Source organism: Polyodon spathula, unplaced genomic scaffold (assembly GCF_017654505.1).
Source record: "Polyodon spathula isolate WHYD16114869_AA unplaced genomic scaffold, ASM1765450v1 scaffolds_1723, whole genome shotgun sequence".
NCBI classification, from domain to species: Eukaryota; Metazoa; Chordata; class Actinopteri; order Acipenseriformes; family Polyodontidae; genus Polyodon; species Polyodon spathula.
Window position 1 is genome coordinate 29,071 of NW_024473199.1, and position 17,805 is coordinate 46,875.

The 17,805-nt window shown below is 47.4% G+C and overlaps 2 protein-coding genes across 2 annotated transcripts in view; both read right to left on the bottom strand.

The window, feature by feature from the left end:
- LOC121310087 (RAS guanyl-releasing protein 2-like) overlaps positions 1-3,109 on the bottom strand; it is a 30,131-nt gene extending 27,022 nt beyond the window's left edge. The window contains exon 1 of the mRNA XM_041243325.1: positions 651-3,109. The gene's annotated coding sequence lies outside the window, so the exon portion shown is untranslated. The remainder of the gene's footprint in view (positions 1-650) is intronic.
- A 92-nt stretch (positions 3,110-3,201) lies between these two features.
- On the bottom strand, positions 3,202-15,909 carry LOC121310085 (glycogen phosphorylase, muscle form). Its single transcript, XM_041243323.1, has 20 exons — positions 15,536-15,909; positions 12,323-12,424; positions 11,514-11,592; positions 11,172-11,275; positions 10,479-10,610; positions 10,110-10,221; positions 9,723-9,805; positions 9,491-9,634; positions 9,083-9,175; positions 8,481-8,627; positions 7,788-7,951; positions 7,577-7,691; positions 6,836-6,937; positions 6,569-6,716; positions 6,363-6,421; positions 6,022-6,163; positions 5,485-5,692; positions 5,060-5,194; positions 4,869-4,935; positions 3,202-4,385 (listed from the first exon to the last, which is right to left on the bottom strand). Exons 1-20 carry the CDS (start codon positions 15,776-15,778, stop codon positions 4,236-4,238), a joined length of 2,529 nt encoding a protein of 842 aa, XP_041099257.1. The 5' UTR covers positions 15,779-15,909; the 3' UTR covers positions 3,202-4,235.
- Between the last annotated feature and the right edge of the window lie 1,896 nt (positions 15,910-17,805).

Consider the following 17,805-nt stretch of genomic DNA (forward strand, 5'->3'; position numbering starts at 1 on the left):
AATTTTTAGAAGCATGTTTAAGACGCCCAATTAAAGCACAAAGTGTTTGAGTTTTGTTTTGCATAAAGTGCACGCCACATTGAAAAACAATTCAGTCAAACAAAAGATGAGCTTGAACTGGCTCTCTATGGATATCTATCTAATAATAATTAATAATACTATAATAATAATAACATAATAATAAATAATAAAACAACTGAATATTTATAATAAAAAAACTAAAATAAACAGGTCCCCCCCCCCCCCCCCCCCCCAAAAAAAAAAAAAAAAAAACAGGAGTTAATTAAAGACTGGAGTAAATGTCTTTTTATTAGTAGCGCCACCTAATGCACAGCAAAACCAAAGGAAACTTGATCCAAAAGTGGTAGACCACTAGATGGCGCTGGCTCTTTAAAAAAAAAAAAAAAAAAAAAAAACCACAAGCTGATCTAGTCTGTGTTACACATATCCAGGGCAGTGAAACTGGAAGAGCAGCTCCTGAACTCACAGCGAAAAGACCTTCACAGAAACACACCTTGTATTTAAGTGAAGGAGAAGCACTCGCATTGATTGCAAACACCCTACAAAATAAAAGAGAAGGGTGGCTGCAAAATACCTAAAAGCAACAGCACCTGACTCCTCTAAATACACGCTTCAGATTAGACACTCACAACAGCCGATTTCATTTTTGTGTTCTCCAGCTCGTTCTGCCCTCAAGGGAAAGTGCAGTCGATCCTCCTGTCTATCTTTAGCACTTCCCTCCCTCCCTCCCACGTTTTGAGGGGGTGGGTGAATGTCACAGCTTCTTTCCTAACCAATAAAAGCACAGAAGCTCTAGGCACTCGGAAGCCAATTTTCCTTCTTTTGTAATTTTCGCAAGGCAAATAGCTTTCCACATTATCTCACCCCTGCAGGGGTGCTGTAAACACACCATTTGGACGGGCTGAAAGGAACTGCAGATCACCTACACAGCTCTTTAAATGTGTCTCAATGTGCAGTTTTGGAGAACAAAAAAAAAAATGCAAATATGCGTTTTTAAAAACGTGACATCAGCCATGGTTTTGTCTTGTACTTCCTGGATCGCCTGAGGGTGAAAATTGTCCCCACCCCTTCACTGTTTTTTTTTTTCCCCTCTGTCAATAACCAATCAGCTGTTTCCTCTACTGATTGACACACTTCCAGCCAGTAACATGACCCAGTAGATACTTTTGAGGTAACCAAGGAAGTAGTAACAGAGTTCCTGGAACACGAGGCAAGCAAACCGAGAACTTCCTTAAGCTAGTGCCAGCTGTTTTAACATGAAAATACATGTTTGCTGTAAAACCAAGCTACTCACTGCCTTCCACACTGCAGCCCAGCTCTTTCTCTAACCCCTGAGCTACTCAAACGCTCTGCCTTCCACACAGCAGCCCAGCGCTTTCTCTAACCCCTGAGCTACTCAAACGCTCTGCCTTCCACACAGCAGCCCAGTTATTTAAACCCCATTATCACAGCCAAAAGCAGAAGTCTTCTTGACTCCCAAGACGGTTATTTTAACAGGTCAGATTTGGAAGGATTTCCTCTTTTCAGTTCTTGGCAAAAGCAAAACAGCTGAACTAGTTCATCAAAAGTCAGAAAGTGAGCAGATGAAAAAGGAAAAGCAAGAGTTTGGAAAAGGAAAAAGGAGAGAGGAGAGAGAAAGCACAGCTGCAGAGGTCTAGCTGCGATCTATCAGCATTTTGAATTGGTTCGCATGGCTGACAGGGTTAGTAAGCTGGGTAAATATTGATCCATGCAAACACAGATCATAGAATCTTAAACAGGACATAAAAGGGCACAGTGGCTTTAAAGAGAGTCCAATGCAATGCAAATCAGACTCCAGGGTTTAAAGGAATGAGCAATGATGACTGCATTAATATCTTAAGAGTTGACAAAACCCAGCAAACCCATTAAAACCACCACAGAAACCAGGAGACACAACTGGGATTTAAATAGCCATTGGCTTGGGGAAGGGAGGACGGCCGCTGTCCTTCAGATCTCCTGAGTGGTTGCGGGGAGCGACTCTGGTAATTGGATATTCAAAATTAGGAGACAAAGGGGGGGGGGGGGGGGGGGGGGGGGGGGGGTCAAGCAATTGAGCGTACGAAATACATCAGGAGGATACAAAGGCACACAGTAATAGGAAATTGAACTGAAAGGGTAGATTTGAAACATGTTCCCATCGAGGCATTTCTCGAAAGGTACTTCTGATGTGCCATTGCAAAAGAGATTGTGGCAATCACCCTGCTTTGCAATAATCTACTGATTTCATGTTTTTCATTTTTGTTTTGAAATGTGGGTTTTGTGGCTCCAGTTCCTTGCTCTGCAATACCAGAGCAACGCCCTTCAGCACTGCGAAGCGACAAGAAAGGCTGATCTTTAAAGCAAACAGTCTTTCACAATGCTGAAGCCCACATGCTCCAGTTGAAGGAACACTTTGTAATGCTTTGTTGCTAATGTTTAATATCCTAACGTGGGAGGGGTATGATGCTCTGCTAAAACCATGACATGGCTCCCTAGTAATTCTAGAATGGAAAACACCTTCTAAAGAAGCAGGCTGAGTTGCAATGCATCGGATGGGTTTTTAGACCGTCCCATGACGTTTTCTCATCACACTCCCCTCAATAGCACTGGGCATCCTCTGATCCCCAAGCCAATTTTCTCTTCTACACCCAGGAACTCAAGAGGATGTCAGCGAGTTACCAGCCCCTGGGTGACAAAGGGCAGCCCTGCAGGAGTCTGCTTGAGATCAGCAGACAGCTGACGTTTAGCTCCAGAGCCGCGAGGAGAAACGGCCCCTGCTGGTTTTGCCTCCCTAACCCAGCGCCAGAGCCAATGCCCCCTGTGGAAGCCCCAGCGAAGACCGGAGACTTCACACTGCCAGGACACTCGGGGGACTGCAAAGAATCTTTTTGAACTGCTGGAATACTTACTCTGCCTGGTAAACAATGATCTGATAAAAGAGAGAGCGACCCACACAGAACACACACAATTCACTAATAAAAAGCCACCCGTTTTTAAAATAATGTAGATAATGACGCTTCAGCTATAATTACAAAAAAGATTAAAAATATAACTATGTTTTCTCTAACAATCTCTTCTAATATCGTGGGCTCTGATATGTATATAGTGTCTAATAATGGCTTTGTAAATTTAAAATTACAAATAAAAGAACAATATGAAATCTAAGTGAAAAATGACACCTTTTTTTCCCCCCCATCTCCTTATTTTATTTGTTTTTAATTGTTTAACTGGAGCATCACAGTGCGATCCAGAGTCCAAGTTGAAGCCTCGCGTCTGGTCAAGTCAGTTCTAGCACCAGGAGCGTGAAGTCGCCACAGCCAGGCTCCACCCCACATCAACATAATCCAAATGGGCTGACTGCAACTGCCACTGAATCACCGTGATAGGAGGATAACAGCGTCAATCCTAGAAGAAACACGGCAGTGTCCATCTGATTGGCCGTTTGCTGGATGGAGCTTTTTATTGGCACGTTGCGATTGGCTGCCGATTCCTGGGTCAAAACGCAGCCAGGCTGTATGGTTAGGGAGGCTGGGGGAGTTGACCAAGTCAAAAGACAGCCTTGGTATGAAATGGCAGCACTCAGATGGCTATGATAAGCTAGGGACAGCGACAGTGGGAAGAGGCTGCTGTCGGTGGCGTTGGAAACACTGCGATGGTCCTGCTAGCTCTGCTTTCCTCGGGGCAGTACATGAGGATTAAAACAATGGGGACTTCTCAAATTGAATAGGGAAACCCAACACTTTAAAAAGGACTGACTTGCCAGACTTTGAGGCTTTCATCCTGCCCCTTTACATTCTTTGGAGGCTGGGATAAATAAATTGATAAGCTATGTTATTCTTTACACAGATATACATATAACCATGCTATTGCATTAGCTGCCACACCACAGGACAAAAGGGGAACGCAGCCTTTCTCTAAAAATAATATCAATACGCTCAGAAATAACCAGCACACAAACACAATAAAACGTAATAGTGCATGGGTACACGCTACAACAAAAAGGGGTAGTAATTCATCACAGTGCCCCCTAATGGCTGGAAGACCAAGGTGAACTATATAATTGTGCAATACAAAAGGAGTGGTTTCTAGATTTGTCACGGCAATTCAGCCATCCAGCCACCAGGTGTCACCCTTATCATTCTATCTCTTTTTCTAACCACAATTATAGGGTGCGGAAACAGGGTGGGGGCAGGTTAGGAGTGGGTGGGGCTAGCTTAGCGGAGGTCGTCAGGGGCGGGGATCTTGGCGCGGCTAGGCTCCACCCCCCAGATCTGCCGGGCGTACTCGGAGATGGTGCGGTCGCTGGAGAACTTGCCCGAGGCAGCGATGTTGCGGATCACCATCTTCGTCCACTCCTTGGGGTTCTGCGAAGGACAGAAACACAGGTTTAATCTTTCTTTGCCCCTTTACATTTTTTTTATAGCGTTTGCAGTTAGAGTGTTATTTACTGCAGCCACTCAAATGCTTTAATATGATCTGTGTTCAGGTGACTAGGAGTTCAGGTGCTGAGCCTTACTTCCAGTTGCCTGTCAGAGACATGTGTAACATTAGCTAGTTCAGACAAAAGTGTCTTTTATATAGCACTAGCGCCATCTAGTGCACAACTGGTGTATTGCCAGCAAAACTACATTGCTGATCATTGCTGGCGCTGGCCATTGAAGTAAGAATCACTCTGATGGACTGTAAATCATCACAAGTCAAGGGGCATTTAAAAAAGAAAAAAATATATATTTGAAACTACTAAACTACTGTACACCTCCCCCTGCACACCACGCGGCTGTGCCTTTACCACAGGAGACTCTCTGTGACCCCTACGCTCCCCTGGGGTCCTGATGGGTTTCGCTCACCTTGTACAGGGTGCTCACAGACTCCTGGCACTTCATGTACGACTCGTAATCAGCAAACACTTTGAACCTGAAACCACACAGTTCACAGTTTCACTTTGCAATCGTTCGATAAACAGGACTCAAAATTAAAACAGAGACGACAAACTCAGAGAACGGGGCTGCTGTCCCTGTGCTCAGGTCAGTGTCCCTACCTGTCATGGCACATCAGCAGGTTCACGATGTCCTTGAACAGGTCTGGTTGCTTAGGGCTGAAGAATCCCCCGCTGATCTGATCGATGACCTGCCTCAGCTCAGGGATGCGATCGTAGTAATCCTTAGCATTGTACCTGCAGGGTAGCAGTGTGCAGGGACTTGTACAAAAACTTCATACATACACACACTATTCCTGTTTATTGAACTTTTCCAATATCAATATCAGGGTCTGGTGCTGTATATTATAAAGACATTTCAGAGGGCTGGATCTCATCAATATCAGGGTCTAGTGCTGTATATTATAAAGACATTTCAGAGGGCTGGATCACATCAATATCAGGGTCTAGTGCTGTATATTAAAGACATTTCAGTGGCCCCCCCCCCCCCCCCCCCCAGACTGAATGCCTCCCTCTCCCTCTCTCACCCCTCGCGGTCCATTCGGTCGACGTCCTCCACCCTCATGCCGAAGATGAAGATGTTCCCCTCTCCCGCCTCCTCTGCCATCTCCACGTTGGCCCCGTCCATGGTGCCGATGGTCAGCGCTCCGTTCAGCATGAATTTCATGTTGCCCGTGCCTGAGGCCTCGGTGCCGGCTGTGGAGATCTGCTCCGAGAGATCAGCCGCTGGGATCACTGCAGGACAGACAACACCGTCACCACGGCCCCCGGACCCTCACCACCGCGCAGGGGCATGCAGCTCAGCTCTACAGTGTAACGAGCAGGGATGGAGGCAAGACTCCTCACTGCACTGCAGTCTGATCCACTTCAGGATTTTCACTAGGAGCTTGTTCCCTAGACACACTGCGAGGGGCCAATCAAGCTCATAGTAAAACCTGGAGCGGAGGAAACCCACATGCAATTCCATTCCTGCAATAACGCTGGTCATCCTCACAGGGATGGGAGCAAGTCCCCTTGCGCAGCAGTTTGATCCATTCCTGCACCCTGGTTCAGTGGAGAGGTACCTTTCTCAGCCAGAGACACCTTGTAGTTCTCCAGGAAGATGACCTTGAGCCGGTCCCCTACCACAGGGTCATTGTTCACCACGTCGCCGATAGCGGTGATGAGCTTGATGATCATCTTAGCTGTGTGGTAGCCGGGAGCAGCCTGAGAGAGAGAGAGAGAGAGGAGTTTATTTAAAGAGCCGTGGCACATGTCCCAAGAGAATGCCACAGCGATGCCATCACAGCCCACTAAAATGAACAGCAGTACAGGAGAGACCCTTGCCCCCTGTGCAACGTTGCTTCCACTGCACAGGACGGTGCGACAGACCGCCCTTTTAAAACAGACAGCCAGGGAGCCCTACCTTGCCTCCGATCATGACCGTGCGGGGGGTGAACTGTTTGTTGGGCTCCTTCTTGATACCTGTAAGGCAACAGGAGGGGGGGGGGGGTTATCAGGGAGGCCAGACCGACCGCGCTTAAGAGACCAGAGCCTGCACTCGGGGAATGCAGAATTAAACTTCACAACTCTGGTCCATGCAGTGGTGTTGCAGCAGAGTCAGTCACTCACAGTTGTACATGGTGATGATGTGCAGGCAGTTGAGCAGCTGTCTCTTGTACTCGTGGATTCTCTTGACCTGCAGGTCGAACATGGAGTTGGGGTTGATCTTCACCTTGTACTCCTTCTCCAGATAGGCACTGAACTTGAGCTTGTTCTCCTGCAAAGACAGAGCGAGGCAGTCAGAGAGGCAGGGAGGGGAGATTCAAACAGGACTTTTACAATACCTTATTATCCAAATGTTACATTTCATCATTGTCTGTCTGTCTGTCTGTGTACCTGTTTGACTTTGGCAATGTCCCGGATCAACCCCTCATCATTCACAAACTTCAGCAGCTTCTTCAGCTGGTCCAGGTCCCGGATGTAATCTTCTCCAATTTTCTGGAAGAGAAGCCGACCCAGTTAGAGGCTGCAGATCGACTTTTGGTCGGCAGACTGGAAATAATTTTTTATTACTGAAATACAAAAATTAGGCTTCTGCACAGAACTAAACACTACAAACATGAATACAGATCTAGAATGACTCCCTACTGCAGAGTATAGGAAAGAGAACTCCACTCTCCACACTGCAGAGCGCTCTAGCAGTATAGGAAAGAGAACTCCACTCTCCACACTGCAGAGCGCTCTAGCAGTATAGGAAAGAGAACTCCACTCTCCACACTGCAGAGCGCTCTGCAGAGAACTCCACTCTAAACACTGCAGAGCGCTCTAGCAGTATAGGAAAGAGAACTCCACTCTCCACACTGCAGAGCGCTCTAGCAGTATAGGAAAGAGAACTCCACTCTCCACACTGCAGAGCGCTCTAGCAGTATAGGAAAGAGAACTCCACTCTCCACACTGCAGAGCGCTCTAGCAGTATAGGAAAGAGAACTCCACTCCACACTGCAGAGCGCTCTGCAGAGCGCTCTAGCAGTATAGGAAAGAGAACTCCACTCTCCACACTGCAGAGCGCTCTAGCAGTATAAGAGAACTCCACTCTCAGCACAGACTAGATTACTAATCCCCCCGCCCCCTCCTCACCTCTGCGATGATCTCTGCCAGGCCGGGGTTGCACAGCACCAGCCAGCGTCGAGGAGTGATGCCGTTAGTCTTGTTCTGGAACTTCTCAGGGTCAACTTCATAGAAATCTTTAAACCTGAAGAGAAATGACACGCAGCCCCACTTCAGTGGCTCCACTCTGCACAGCAATGGGAGGCAGAGTCACAATCAGTGCAAAGTGTCTGCGACTCACAGAGTAGCCTTCAGGATGTCCGAGTGGATGCGCGCCACTCCGTTGACGGCGTGAGAGCCCACGATGCACAGGTGAGCCATGTTGATCCTCTTCACGTCCCCCTCCTCGACCAGAGACATCCTGCGCATCCGATCAAAATCCCCAGGAAACAGGGAGGAGATCCTCTGGAAGAGAGGAGGAGGAGGAGGAAACGGTAAGACCACTCCCAAAACACGAGGGCTGGCTCTGCCAATTGTCAACCCCAGTGAAATACAACATGGGCAAGCACTGTAAAGCACAGAGAGGTCTGGTAAAGCATAGGGAAGCATTGTAAAGCACAGAGAGGTCTGGTAAAGCATAGGGAAGCATTGTAAAGCACAGAGAGGTCTGGTAAAGCATAGGGAAGCATTGTAAAGCACAGAGAGGTCTGGTAAAGCATAGGGAAGCATTGTAAAGCACAGAGAGGTCTGGTAAAGCATAGGGAAGCATTGTAAAGCACAGAGAGGTCTGGTAAAGCATAGGGAAGCATTGTAAAGCACAGAGAGGTCTGGTAAAGCATAGGGAAGCATTGTAAAGCACAGAGAGGTCTGGTAAAGCATAGGGAAGCATTGTAAAGCACTGGGGCAAGTTTCCAGTGGTGCGAGTAATAAAATGGTGCAGGTGCAGAGAGGAGCAGCCAGGCTGCCAGCTGGGTTTCCCCTCGACCCGTCTCACCTCCATGTGGCGCCGGTTGATCTCGTAGATGATCTCCAGGTGTCGGGGGAGCAGCTGTTCAAACAGGGGCACCGGCCAGCGCTCCAGAGCCTCTGGCAGAACCGTGTGATTAGTGTAGGCACAGGTACGAACCGTCACATCCCAGGCCTGGGGGGAGGGGGAGAGAGAGAGAGAGAGAGAGAGAGCGAGCGAGAGAAGGGGAGAGAGTGCAGAGAGAGAGAAAGGAAAGAGGAAAGTAAACAGGAGAACATAAATTGATATTTTATTGCTTTAACATCATGCAATGAAATAAAACTACAAATTGATCATCACAAAACAAAAAAGTCTACTGGAAGCCATAATAGCAGTATAGTAAAATTTCATGTTAGACTTGAAAATGTCACGTTTCAATTTTTTCATGTTTCAGTATAAGGAAAACTACAAAGCGCTGGTGTGCAATTGAAGATTTCAGCGTGACATTATTCAGCAGGTTTCACTGGACTTCACGGAGCAGAAGGAGTTCATCCTATAGGGGGGTGCAGGGCCTGTGGCTATGGCTGTAGCGCATTCTCACAGGGCCATGCTTCCAGTCTCTGGGTTCATTTCTCCAGCCGGCTCCCTACCTGTTCCCAGGACTGTTTCTCCACATCCACCAGGATTCTCATAAGCTCTGGGATAGCCATGGCAGGATGGGTATCATTAAGCTGGATCGCCACCTAGAGACAGACACAGTTTCAGGAGCAGCCCTGTCAAACCCCATTTTACATTACAACAAGTGACACTGCAAGAAGGAGGATCTCTGAACACAATGACAACATTTCCACTGCCAGTACGCAACCCCAAACTGAAGCTTTAAAAAGCGCACACCGGCCTCAGTACACAGCGCAATGCTAATCCACTTAATGCTGGAATAGTTAGTGAGCAAATACGATCTCGGAGTGGGGAGGAGATTAGAACACAAACCCTGAGTTTTTTTTTTGGTTTTTTTGCCTTGTGGCTGTGTGGACACCAGGGCGGCGCTCCAGGCTCACCTTGTCTGGGAAGGCGTCGAAGGTGGTGCGCACGGCTTCCAGGCTGCCGAACTTGGAGGACTTAAAGCGGCGGATGATGTCCTGCAGCGTGGCGGCAACCACGAAATACTCCTGCTTCAGACGCAGCTCTTTCCCCTCAAAGAACTGCAGAGAGAGCGAGAGAAGGGGTGAGGCACTGCAGCATGACCTGGGGGAGAGGAGAGAGGGAAGAGGAACACTTGAAGGCACCTACGTTATCGTTGGGGTAAAGCACACGGGAGATGTTCTCAGCCAGGTTTCTGTCCAGCACTGCCTGGATGTAGCCGCCCACGTTAACTGTTGAGAAAGAAGAAAAACCATGTCAAACAGTAAAGAAACAAGTCACACTGCCTCCCTCCATCCTAGTCACTCAGCTCTAACCACTAGAGCCACACTGCTTCCCTCCCTCCCAGTCCCTCCTCAGCTCCACTAGAGCCACACTGCTTCCCTCCCTCCCAGTCCCTCCTCAGCTCCACTAGAGCCACACTGCTTCCCTCCCTCCCAGTCCCTCCTCAGCTCCACTAGAGCCACACTGCTTCCCTCCCTCCCACTCCCTCCTCAGCTCTAACCTCCACCCTGCCCCTCATTAGCACACACTCACAGTCCTTGAGGTTGAAATCATTGGGTGCTTTTGCAGACCACAGTCGCATGGTGTTGACGGTGTTGTTCCTGTAACCAGGCACTGGGGTGTCGTAAGGAAGGGCTAGAACAACCTGCAGAGATGAGAGAGACCAGGACGCTCACTCAGACACCTGCAGCACAGTGCTCCACTGCTCCAGCCCTAGGACTGGCTGGCTGGGAGTTTCAGCACTGCTTTGAAAGTCACTCTTTCTATCTACAAGGTCTTTCGTGGTCTCGGACTTCCTCCTAACCCAGACCTGCCGATTCTCCATCTTCTCCTCGCTGACGTTACAGAACGCGGATCCACAGATCTACACCTGCGCCCCCTGCCACCCCCCGCCCCCCTCACCTGTGTGTCGACCCACTTCACCCCATCAGGAGTGTGCTCCACTCTCCCGTAGAACTGGACCGGACGCATGTACTCGGGGCGGGCCTTCTCCCAGGGGTTACCGTAGCGCAGCCAATCATCAGCCTCCTCCACCTGTGGGCGGGAATGTGGGCGGGGTTAGCGACAGGCAGAGACAGAAGACTGATTCGATCAGGTCACAGACTCCGACATTTGAGCGCTACACCCCAGTCTGGGACCCCCGTCATCAAACTGCCTGTTAATGAAGAAAGAGCACGCATCTGCTCAAAGAAGGGTAGCCGTTTAACCCCTAAAGGCACGCAAGGAATTGAGCGCGTGTTCAAACGGCTTCTTCTTAAAATGCGTTTGAGAGCGACTCAAGCATCACGAGGAGGAAACCGAGAATTTGGACGACCGGATCCGACCTGTTAGTACATTTTAAACCCAGTTTCGTGAGCCTCGTTGCAAAAGTAAGAAAGTTACTCATGTCCCTTATACCTTAAAGAACTGATGCTTTGCTTTCCTTACATATCTTTCTGCTCCAGTCATTATTAAATTTGGTTATTTGAATACATATGAACATTTTCGCCTGCCTTAAAAACCACTCCCATCTGCTCCTGTTTTATCAAACTCTTAACAAAAGCAATCGCACATTTTTTATTTGAAATCACTTCTAGCAAGCGGAGCGCTCCCTACCTGCCAGCCGTTACTGATTTTCTGGTTGAAGATGCCAAACTCGTAGCGGATCCCGTAGCCATAGGCAGCCAAGCCCAGAGTGGCCATGGAGTCAAGAAAGCAGGCTACCGAGAGAGGAGAGACAGACAGAGATGTTATATATTACAGAATACATTTTGAAAAGGCGCCATTTTCAAAACAGCTCTCATGATGAAGGGCAGCATCGTTTTATACAGAAGAGTGTGCGACACATGTCAGGTGCTCCCAGGTGTGTCCGTTCCTTTTGGGTCCAGCAGGGGTCAGTGTACTCATCATTTTCTCCTCTGCTGGACCTGAACAGGAATGGTCTGCTCAAACACCCACCTGCGAGACGACCCAGACCTCCGTTACCCAGCCCAGCATCTTCCTCGATCTCCTGTAGCTCCTCCATTTCCAACCCCAGCTGAGGAGAGAGAGAGAGAGAGAGGAGAGAGAGAGAGATTACTATCTGAAGCCACCAGAGGGAGCAAGAGTATGCTGATAGGCCAGGAGCAGTGTGGCCTAGTCTAGTGGTTAGAGCTGAGCAACTGAGGCTTTAGTGGAGCTGAGGAGGGACTGGGAGGGAGGGAAGCAGTGTGGCTCTAGTGGAGCTGAGGAGGGACTGGGAGGGAGGGAAGCAGTGTGGCTCTAGTGGAGCTGAGGAGGGACTGGGAGGGAGGGAAGCAGTGTGGCTCTAGTGGAGCTGAGGAGGGACTGGGAGGGAGGGAAGCAGTGTGGCTCTAGTGGAGCTGAGGAGGGACTGGGAGGGAGGGAAGCAGTGTGGCTCTAGTGGAGCTGAGGAGGGACTGGGAGGGAGGGAAGAGGGACTGAGGAGGGACTGGGAGGGAGGGAAGCAGTGTGGCTCTAGTGGAGCTGAGGAGGGACTGGGAGGGAGGGAAGCAGTGTGGCTCAGTGTAGTGGTTACAGCTGTGGAGCTGGGCAAGGGGCAGTGGAGCCCAGTGATTATAACAGAAGGGCTGGTATGCCCTGCCAGGTTTTATTATACAGGAGTACAAGACAGTACAGAACTGTAACAGAGTGAGTGCTGTGTGCTGCAGTACAGCATGGGCTGAGCCAACAATCTGATCACAGGCTGCACTTTCACAAGCTTCTTTGAAAGCAGCGCTCTGCCGCTGCACTCTGGCGCCCCCTACCTGGTAGGTGGCCTCATCGCAGGCGTTCTCCAGCCCCAGGTTGACCATGGTGTTCTGAAGGGTCCTCCCCATATAGAACTCCAGAGACAGGTAGTAAATACGCTGCAGAGAGAGAGCGAGAGGGAGAGAGAGGGAGAATCAACATTATAAAAGCTGCATCTCCCTGTTGCAAGCCTTGGCCACAGATTTCCACCTGAACACCCTACAGCTTAAAAGAAGAACTAGCTTTTCATAAACATTTCTTTTAATGTCCTCGTCCCTTTTTCAGATGCTTGCCATCGACCTTGCCTTATTGCAGTGGCTGTCTAGATTTGTATTCCACACATTCTTTGCAATATATTTGCTTTACCACAAGAAAAAAAGAGCATTAATTAAAAAAAACTAAGAGAAAGTTCTGTGCAGTTCAGTGCCTCTAGCAGCTGTCTGCTGGGGAGAGCTGTGGAACGCAAACGTGCCAGGAGACCGAGTGACCTTTGTTAAAGATCTCCCCCCGCCTGCCCAGCGCTATTTATACCCTGCCCTGAGCCACACCGCGGTGGGCTATCAGGTATCCCAGACTCCACTCGGCCCCCTCACCAGACAGGACAAAATGACAAAGGTCACGGTGGCTCTGGTATCAGTCTCAGTGCACTTCAGAAAAAGTTCTAGTGTGAGCTCAGCTTGGCTTGGACTGTCAGTCAAAACCAGAAGCTATTGAAAATCAGAGCTGCAGACTCCGAGTTTGATCTCAGCCAGGGGTAAGGTTTCAGGATCCGAAAGCACCTGGGCTCATATTCTCTCAGTACAGGTCCTCTTTTAGCTGCCTGACCTTCAATAAACTTTAACTATCGCTGAACCCCTGACTTCTGACCTTCGCAGTACATGTACATCTGTGGCCATGAGTTTAGCATCACCTAGACTTTAGGAGCGAGACAGTATTTAAAACTATAAGAACATAATTTAGATCTTTTCTTTAAGATCATGTAATCAAAGTCTACCGGAAACCCTAACAGTAGTACAGTATTGCAGGATAGATTTCGAAATGTCACATTTGTCAGTTTTTTCAGTTTATAGAGAACTACAAAGCGGTGTGTAATTTCAATATGTTCACTTGACATTACACAGCAGGTACTTTATAAAGCAAAATGAGTTCATCCTACAATGATGCAAAACTTTTGGCCATAGCTGTAGACAATCAATAATTTGCCTATTTTTTTAAAGATTTTCAATTCCAGAGGTTCGATTTCTTACGCACAACTAATCAAAACTACAGAAGCAACAGGGTGTTCTAATAAATGCGCACACTGCTGTAATATATATTATAAAAAGTATCATTTGGAAAACGATGCTGGCTCTGCAACTCCCTCTCGCTGGGGAATGTACACAAACCGGTTTGCCAACGAGGTCCGTCTTTCTAACATAGAACATCCGGAAGGGTGGAATTATATTTTAGTGTTCGTGGATTGAGGGACGGTAAAGTCATTACATATAACACTGAAATATGTCTCTGAATAAAACAGCATTATGCTGCACTGCTAGTAAAGCTGCAGCAAACATCTCCCTCCTCCCTTGAGATCTGAGCTCCCATCCTAGACACGGGGGGTCAAGTTCTCAGCTCAGAGAACAGAAATCTTATTTCCAGGAGGGATTGAAAAATTAACTAACTGCTTCCACTCAAATAGCCATTTAAAAAAAAAAAAAAGAATTTGCCTTGATCATAACATGCACGTGTTTACAGGAAAATAAGAGATGGACAATTAGGACGGCAGCATATATCAAATATTATTTTTAGCGCCGTGGGTAGGTTTGAAAGCCTGGCAATCGCTCCTTTAAGAGATACTGTACCGCAGATGTGTGTTTGATTTGTTACTGGAAATGCCTTCAGCCAGTGGCCTTTACCAACTAGTAAATGACTTTGACAGATCCTCTCCTTGGCAACACACATGGGTCAGGGCATTCCTCCTAGAGATAGGATCCACAAACCCCTCTCCAGATCTTTCCGTGCTTGTAGGTTATGTTTGTCAGTCAGCAGTTACCTGCAGGGCTGGATTTGAAACATTCACCTTGAACTGAAACTTTAACAAGGGGAGAAATTATAAAAACAGGCGCAGCAACAATGCTGAAGTGAACAGGTGCTAGGGGAAATGGGTTTGGAGCAGGGCTCTTGAACGCGGTGCTATTCCCTAGGCTTGCATCGCGCTATTTGTTACCAAAGATAAAAGCAATGTTTTGTAACATGTCCAGCCCAAGCACCGCAGAACAGGACGCTGCAGTCTGTAGCCAAAACCAAGGATTTTAAAAGCCATAGCGGGATGGATTGATTTACACACAAAAAAACGATGCAAGGGGGCGAGGCAACCGATGTTAAAAATGGTTGGTCGCTTTTCTCAGTGCGCAGTAGACTATTATTGAGCTAAAACACGCTTTAAACATGGACTGAGATCACGGATAAAATATCTGAGCGCTACACCGGCCTGCCTTCGTGCCTGCGAAAATATCTATCTTCAAAAACGTTGAGTCTGGGTCTAGATTTAACGTGTGCTTTTAAGCGGAAAGGAATGAGGTTTCTCAAAACGACACAGGCCCCCAAAAAATAAAAGCAACCGCGCCGGCTGCAGCCTGGATTACAGGACTAGGCTTAAAACAGTCCGTGTAGTTAATACAGCATCAATAAATACTGCGTGCAAAAATACTGTTTCACCATTAGCATAAACGAGGATGCAGACAGCTGCCCAAACCCGCCCCCGCCCCCTTTCCTGTATACTGCGATCATAAGATAACGCACGCATTTAAATTGCTCTTTGCTATTGCATGCTGTTTTGTTTTTGATAGCATGTATTTATTTATTTATTTATTTATTTTTGGAACTCTTGGGATTCAAAACGGGTTCTTTTTGCCAAGCTTCGGATGCCTCCAGTTTGAATGCAAGCGGCCGTTTCTCTTCTCCTACCCGAAGAGGAAGACAGACCTCGGGGGCTTCAGTAACAAGCTAGTCACCCCTCCTGCTCTCGCTTCTGTGCACGATTAATAAAGACCACCCTGCTGCAGGGCACGAATTAACAACTGAAAATCTCTCCTTTACCGCTGATTTGATTGTATTTTATAACCTGGGATATTTTGCACTGTGGTGTTTTATAACGCAGTACCTTGTAGCAACTGGAAACCGACCTGGAAAAGGGCTAAGAAATAAATAATAATAAGAAGAAGAAGAATGCATGTTTTTCTGCGGCTCACTTTGGGGTCTTTCTCGTAGTAGTACTGCTGGGTCCGGATCCACCTGCCCACCAGGTGGTCGCGCACGGTGTGCGCCAGGGCGAAGTAGTAATCCCGGGGGGTCGCCACGTTGCGGTCCTTGACCAGGGTGAAGTGCAGGTGACGGTTAAAACTCTTCTTCAGCTCCGTCACATTCTCCACTCCGGCGAGACCCCTCACCGAGATCTGCTTCTTCTTCTCGTGGTCTGACAGGGGACGAGACATTTTTGCATTGACACCTGTATTAAAAGGATAAATATGTTGTATTTTTTTTTTTAAACTAAAACTCAAAGGTAAGGTCAGGTCAGCAGCAGCAGGGATCTCCCTCCGCTCCTGCAGAGGCACGGACAAAAATATGCCACGAAACCACGCCCCTTATAGACGGTTTAGAATCGTTGCGTGCGATTATTCAATGAGGGGGGCGTTCCAGAGCCTCTTTTTTCAGCCAATGCAAGGCAGCTATCTTCTCAAGTCCCCGCCCCCCCTCCACTGACGAAACGCGAATAAATGAATACTAATTAGCAGCATCTTCTTCGACAGCTGACTTTGACAAACCTCGCATTTCATTTTAGGGTTTCAGGAGACTGGCCTATATCGAGGTCACGTATAAGTGTGAAATGCATTTTAGTACATTTTGGGAGCTGGGGCTATTTTTTTGTTTAAATACAACCCCCTCCCCTCTCCCTCCGGATGTGTCTCACAATACAAATGATGCTAACTTCCTTATTTTTGCAATGTGACGCACGAAACAGAGGTCTTAAAAATGCACTGAGAGGTTGGATCTGGTCATGCAAATTGTCAGTTTCCTCCTCTGGATGCGTCGTGTTGTAAAAGACTACAGTCCCCAGCATACACCGCGCATTTCATCCGCCCCTGCAATGCAGCGGGCGTGTCTGCTGCTGCTGACATAGCGGACGCAAAGCGAACACGCCGAGAGCCTGTTTCAGCAGCTGCGACCCCCCCCTAAATGCCGTGGTATTTAGAGAAGGAGCCGCGTTGATGGACTGGGGCAGGCTGGCTGCCACCCCCCCCGAGTAACAGACACTGCACATAAAATGATCCGGCTGTGTAACGTCACTGACTTTTACAATGCATTTAGATGTAACGTGTGTCTGTTCTACCATGTCTCTTGTGTAACGCACAGTATGTAATAATGTATTAAAGACCGTCTCTTGTTTAAAGTCATAAAAACACATACATACAGATAGATATTCATATTCGAAGTCGCCCCCCAGTGAGAAATCCCATCGAAGGAGAAATAGACAGCAACTCCCGTTTCAATTAAGTCCACAGCTCAAAGGAATTCTTTCCTTTCAAGAACTTATATAATATATATATATATTATATATATTCGGTCTCATCTGCACGAATGACTTCATGAGATACATGTCTGTAAATATTCAAGTCACTTCACACAGCTTGTCTTCAGCACTTTCTCAATCCCATCGGTTCTCTAATTTGGGCATGTCAGATGGCATGGGATTTTTAAACCCTAATCTTTTTATGTTGCATATTAGTATTCTATATATTTAGTTGTTTTAAGCATTTGGATCTGTGCCACATTATATTTATATCAACAGACCAGATTGCAAAAAATCATAATTGCTAGAATTGTGTATCAAACGCAGTAGGGTCTTTACAGCAAACCCCTAAATAAATCACATGGCTGCCGTATCAGAGGTGATGTTACTGTCGAGGTCAGGAGCACATTTACTATTCAGGATTTACAAGCCCTGATTATTAACTCGCTGGCTGCAAAGGTCTCCCAAGCAGGACACCAAAGCTTTTGTGAAAAATACTGGTGACAAAAAGGTTTTCCTGTCCAATGAAACTACTACAGGAAATTGCAGAATCTAGCAGAGTACTGCTCATTTTAAAGCCATTCTCTCAAAGCATTAGGTCTTTCCTCATCCAGAAACGAAACAGTGACCACACTATTGCAGCCCACAAAGTAAATCAAGCAGAGTACAAAGGTGGCTGCTGAAAAGGTTCGAGATGTTTGCAAATTTGTAAACGCACAAGCACCTCTTACAGGAAAGCTTACACAGATCTACTTCAAACCACAAGGCAGTGGTGCTGTACACTTGCTGTAGTTAAAAGCCCACCTTCCTAGAAACAAAACCCAGGTTTATTATGAGGCAGTTGAACATCTTGCCATAGGAAAGAGCCACACAGTACATGTTGATCTACCTAAACTGAGTAATACAAAAAAAGTTATTTAGCATGATACCCACAGCGAGTGACAACTTGAG